Source organism: Phocoena phocoena, chromosome 11 (genome assembly GCF_963924675.1).
Source record: "Phocoena phocoena chromosome 11, mPhoPho1.1, whole genome shotgun sequence".
NCBI lineage: Eukaryota > Metazoa > Chordata > Mammalia > Artiodactyla > Phocoenidae > Phocoena > Phocoena phocoena.
This window is the reverse complement of record NC_089229.1, coordinates 11,313,770-11,317,096: the sequence shown is the minus strand read 5'-3', so window position 1 is coordinate 11,317,096 and position 3,327 is coordinate 11,313,770. Positions and strand designations below refer to the sequence as shown.

Genomic DNA, 3,327 nt, shown 5'->3' with positions numbered 1-3,327 from the left:
CTCAAGAAAGCAAGTACACGAACACCCCACAAGAACCATCTGTGTCAACCTGCAGAAATAAGTGCATTTATAATCTTTGGAAATCAGTGCAGTCTTTGAAAATATGTGGCTTTAAAACCTTCAAACCACTTCCTAAGTGGCCAAGGCCCAACTTCCTAAGGGGGAGTCTGAGGCCTTCAAAACTCCATATGGACAGAGGCTTTGGAAATTAAAGGCCGGGTTGAACTGGGGCCCTGAGTACCCACCCTTCCTGCCTGGACCTTGGCTACAAGTGGAAAAGGCACAAGAATCCTAAAGCAGCCTGGCCCAGCCTTCCCCACCATCCCCCCACCCGTGACTGCCGGGAGGCCCCAGCCCTGGGGAGAAGAGCCAAACCCACAGCTCCTGTAGGAATCACACAATCCTTGGGAAGTGTTGCAATACTAACCCTTTTAGGGATGATTCAGGGAGGGAGGTGTGGGTAAGGCTTGGAGAGAAAGCTGAAGGGGGCGGGCAGCACATTTGGGGATGTGGACACCAAACAGATGGAATTTTAATGAAAATACTTAAGCCTTTTAATGCATAAGTGATCCAAAGCCACTGTCTAGTCCTCTTCCCTTCAGGGAATTAGAAAATGTTTAAAAGATCATGGTATTAAGAATTTGCACATAAAACCCTGATAAAGTATATTTATACCAACTCACCAATTTCTGGGAATATTTCTCCTAAAATCATGTCCTGTCTTTCGTCTCATCTCTTGTCTGCATATCTTCATCCATCTAACTAAAATCCAAGGAAGGTAAATTGCTACTATGATCATTTCCCTAAAGCAACCCTCATTCACTTTGCTTTCCTTCTCTTTTGGAATAAAAGCGTGCCATAAATGTTTAATTAACTGGAAGTCTTTCCACTGTTAGTGACTAGCTGCATGAAAGCCTCTTCATTTTTTTTAAAGGAGGGGTGTGTTTAAAACAGTGCCTATTAATTTCCCCATATTGATTCTTCGGCTGGGGAAGAGCATATAGTATTCAGCATAGAGCCCCGCTGCAGACCATGTTCAAGGCAGTGGTTTGGATTGAGAAAGGGCACCAAATGCAGTATGCGTCAAATAGACCATCGCTCAATGAAGTCACTTAGCTATTCAAAACATGTTCAGCCATCACTCAACCACTTGCACCCAGATTGTTGGGGGGGGGGGGTGTGGGCATGGAATTGGTGCTCTTTCCCAGACATAAATATTTCCCAAAGAGCAGCTTTTGCTCAGTTTGGGTTAGACTCTGGGGCCACATCATTTCTCCCTCTCCCTGTCTGTTTCCTTCTCTTCTCCACCATCTCCTGGCTTCAACTCCCTGCATCACCATCCCACGTTGAGCTTAACAAACAATCCTGCAGTCCCCGCTTCCCGACGCTGCCTCAAACGGCCTCCGTATTGGTTCATATCAGAAGCAAAGCACATAAGCTTTTCTTTCCACCCAGAAACATGTATCTCTCTGTGCATGTCTTCCTATGGGTGGCTGTAGCTTGTACACACAGACATAGGTAGCCGCTCAAATGCAGCCCCTCATATTAAAGTCTGTCGCTAAATGCAGGTTGTATGACCTGCAGGAGTTTTCCCCCCCTGTGTTTATTAATGTGTCTCAAAGCACATGCTTTCGCCCGTACCCTGATCTTCCAGCCTTTCCACCGTGGGGACCGCTTTGCCCACAGCACATGCACAGGCACACATGTCCCAATGACCCTGCAAGATCAAGACAAACAGCTGACACTCCTGACCCACTGCTCCCCACTGTTCCCCCTCAACCTCCCCATGCCCTCCTCTCCCTCCCAGCCTCCCTGCACAATGTCTGATTCCCAAGCTGGCTGCAATGCTGATTCTACACGCTTCTGGATAATAGACATGTCACTCTGTGTGGAAGTGAACTGGTTCTCAGCCTAACCTGCAAGTGAATTGCTGTTTATTAGAACTTGGGTCTGTTTCCTGTGAGAGACGTTACGTGTTTTTAGACTTTGTAAACGTTAAAACACACATACACACACAGCCAGTCGCCTCGAACGATATGTGTGGCTCATAGACATTACGAAATGCTCTTGAACTCAGCTTGCGATCCTGGAATAATTAGGATTTACCAAATAAGTGTTCTTAGAAAAAAGAGATTTTTTTTAAAAAAAAAGGAGATTTGCAGATGATGAGGTATCTGGGACTTTTGGGGAGTAAGGGGAGGAGGACGGGAAAGGAAAAGCGTTTTGGAATTCTTCATTACGAAAAGAGGAGCGGTGTTGAGAGAGGCATTTATTTTCTACCCCCTCATAGATGGCCATACTACATCAAAAGGCAAATCCTAATGATTCCAAAGCAGGTGGAGCACATTTGACTTTTAAAGACAATCTTTTGTTGTTTTCATCATATCACAGATTATTTCAATGAAGAGGTTTGAAGGAAGGGGGGTGGTGGAGGCTTGAGAGTTGAGTATGGCTTTTGCTTATTGATTTTCTTTCCTCTGAAACTAACCCAACCAACCTTGATCTGTGGTGGAAGGAGTGAAGTAAGAAAATGGTGGAATGTAAAGGGAACTTATTTGGAGGCGGGTGGGGAGGGGGAGTGAGAAGAGGAGGGGGGGTGGAGAGGGGGAGGAGATGGGAAATCAAATACCTTCTAGGCAGCAGGTTCTCCATAATCCAGAATGGGTCATAACTTCCTCGTTCTTTTTGCTGGTTTCATTCTCACTGACACTTTTGGTCTTGCAAACCCCTCTGGAGTAGAGCCAATAGTCGGTTCCCACAGCTATGGTCATCAGACTGAAGGCAGCGAAAGCACCAACGGTGGTTAAAAGCATTTGAACACCTCGATCAAACAGCCCCATAATTCTTCATTATATAAACACCCAACCGACTTCTGGTTCTCGGGAGAGTGTGTGTGAGGGTGCGAGTACTAAAGCAAAAAAATAAAAATAATTCCACTACGAATATAATGGATATATGTGTTAATAGAGGATATGGAGAGATATAAAAAAAGGGAGGTAAGAAAGCTCACGGAAAAGAGTGTAAATTATAAAGATCACACGGGAAGAGAGGCTTGCCTTTTGAGATCAGAAACTGTTCCAGTTGCAGTGATTAAAAAAAAAAAAAAAAGGAAAAAATAAAAAGACACCCCCCACCCCCCCAAGTGAGATGCCTTAATCTCTTTTCCTAAAATTCTGGTCTCCAGTTTCCATATGTGATAGCTAATTTGGAGAGGGCTTCCACAGTGAACCAGGGATCAGCCGCATTCTCAACACAATCTCTCATGGTCGGGACCTAGACAGTTAGAGATTGTAAAAGCCGAGATGCAACCTTCCGTCTTCGCTCTCG

At 45.1% G+C, this 3,327-nt stretch overlaps 1 protein-coding gene across 1 annotated transcript in view; it reads right to left on the bottom strand.

The window, feature by feature from the left end:
- The window catches only part of CACNG2 (calcium voltage-gated channel auxiliary subunit gamma 2), a 118,488-nt gene extending 115,644 nt beyond the window's left edge, over positions 1-2,844 (bottom strand). The window contains exon 1 of the mRNA XM_065887603.1: positions 2,630-2,844. Coding sequence (XP_065743675.1) covers positions 2,630-2,840 — 211 coding nt within the window. The 5' untranslated portion in view covers positions 2,841-2,844. The remainder of the gene's footprint in view (positions 1-2,629) is intronic.
- Between the last annotated feature and the right edge of the window lie 483 nt (positions 2,845-3,327).